This window comes from Apaloderma vittatum, unplaced genomic scaffold (genome assembly GCF_000703405.1).
Source record: "Apaloderma vittatum isolate BGI_N311 unplaced genomic scaffold, ASM70340v1 scaffold8199, whole genome shotgun sequence".
In the NCBI taxonomy this organism is placed as follows: Eukaryota; Metazoa; Chordata; class Aves; order Trogoniformes; family Trogonidae; genus Apaloderma; species Apaloderma vittatum.
Genome location: NW_009734551.1, coordinates 2,963 through 4,955, shown reverse-complemented (window position 1 = coordinate 4,955; position 1,993 = coordinate 2,963). Strand labels below are relative to the sequence as shown.

The window sequence follows — 1,993 nt, the reverse complement described above, 5'->3', positions numbered from 1 at the left end:
GAGCGTCACTAATAACACGCTACTGTTTCCTTGTTATCTTGGGTGCGCAGGCTCTCCGCTGTAGCTGGAGTTAGGGAGTGATTTTGCAGCTTTTCTGCCGTTAACAAACGGAAAAAATAGAAAAAAAGAGAAGGTTTTTTGGGAGCTCGGGGCTTGGCTTTCCCGTGTCGTAAAGCACGTTCTCGTTCCTTTGCACAGTATAGCTCTAATATGGCCCAGCGAGTGGGAGAGGATTCAAAAACTCTTCGTCGTGGATCACGTCATCAAAATCACCCGAACGCAAACTGCTGGGGCGGACCCTGAGAGCGCGCTTTACGCCTCTGAGCCCCGTGAGTGAACCTTTGGCCCCCGTCTGTGCCCTTATTCTTTTGCTAATTGGTGACGGCTCCTTGGGAAGCTGCTCTATTACTATTTTTTGGGGGGCTAAAGGGTCGGATCTAAAGGGATCGGGGTAAACGCGGGGCTTGGTGGATGCCCCCGGCTGCGTGATCTGCTCGGGGTTAGCAGCGAGAGGCATTGGGTGGGTGTCTCCAAGGAACTGAAGCAACTAAACACGTTTTTCCTTTCCCCAGAGCTCTGTCCCGAGTGCAGAGAAGGGCTGTTATGCCAACAGCAACGAGATTTGCGCGAGTACACCCAAGCGACCGTCTACATCCACAAAGTGGTGGATAATAAAAAGGTACGGGCTCTCTCCCTCGGGTCCTGCTCATCCTGGCTCTGTCCTGGGTAACGGGAACCGCACCGGGCACCCCAATAACGAGCTGAAGGCGGCAGCGGGACGGCTCTCGCTGCCTCCCATGGGGCTGGGAGCTGCTGGGTGGTGGTGATGGGCAGGGTTGCTCTCAGAGGGTGAAAAGCACCCAGCTCTGCAGCTCCCAGGAGCTGTCGCTTAGGCAAAAAAATAACGAATTGGAAAACGCCAGCGGTAGCTGCTCGGAAAACTTGGCTGCCTCGAGGCTTCTTTTCGCCAAAGCGAATCCTTTGCTCTCTCAGGAATCTTCGCGGATGTTCCCGACTTTGATTATTTTAGGCAATGTTGTAACCATTTCTGTCTTCATCATTGTGTTACCAAGCTCTACCTGTTCTCCTCCCACTCCGGTATTTGTCATTTCCTTTCTTGGTTCGCTCCAAGTGACATTTATGCCTCAGTAGAAATAAGCTCCTAACCTCTGCTCTGGGGAAATAGCAGTGAACTTAGAGATGGTTTTCAGGATCCCCTGATGAAGCGGTGATTTAGGTCTCTGCTTTACTGGTGTCTTCAGGGCTTGGTATCAGGTCTAGAATTGGCTTAATGAGTACCCCAGAGCTGGTTACAGCAAGTCCTGGAATCATAAGACTTCCTTCTCAGGAACTGGTTTAGGCATTAAGGGGAAGGCCAAGGCACGTGGACAAGCTCAGATAAAGATGTTCCCAGCCCCTTTGCAGCATGGTGTTAAGTTGTGGGGGCTTTTTCTGTTTGCAGGGCTTGGTATCAGGTCTAGAATTGGCTTAATGAGTACCCCAGAGCTGGTTACAGCAAGTCCTGGAATCATAAGACTTCCTTCTCAGGAACTGGTTTAGGCATTAAGGGGAAGGCCAAGGCACGTGGACAAGCTCAGATAAAGATGTTCCCAGCCCCTTTGCAGCATGGTGTTAAGTTGTGGGGGCTTTTTCTGTTTGTTTTTTTTTTCTTTTTTCCACCTCTCCTTGATTTCTACCTCTCTGCCAATCTAAGGGAGGAGCTGGAGCCCGGAGAGCCGCAGGGCTGTCGAGCCTGGGCGGGTATCTGCTTCAATTCTGAGATGTAGAGCCATCAGCTACGGCTTTTCAGCCTGTCTCACGGCTCAATCCTGAGGCTGGCTCTTGGCTCTGGTGCAGAGGAGGGTGGTTATTTTCTTTTTTTTTTTTTTCCTTTTTCTCTGGTGCTGGACAGGACCACGCTCACACGTGGGGCTGGCAAAAAAACAGGCAGCTATTCTTTGCCGAGCAGCTGGAGTTGGAGAGAGGGGGGGAT

At 51.4% G+C, this 1,993-nt stretch overlaps 1 protein-coding gene across 1 annotated transcript in view; it reads left to right on the top strand.

Annotated features, from left to right (window-relative positions):
• Window positions 1–1,993, top strand: part of USP48 (ubiquitin specific peptidase 48) — a 28,008-nt gene that overhangs the window by 23,064 nt on the left and 2,951 nt on the right. The window contains exons 19-20 of the mRNA XM_009876320.1: window positions 199–329; window positions 573–679. Of these exons, the coding sequence (XP_009874622.1) occupies window positions 199–329; window positions 573–679 (238 nt within the window). The remainder of the gene's footprint in view (window positions 1–198; window positions 330–572; window positions 680–1,993) is intronic.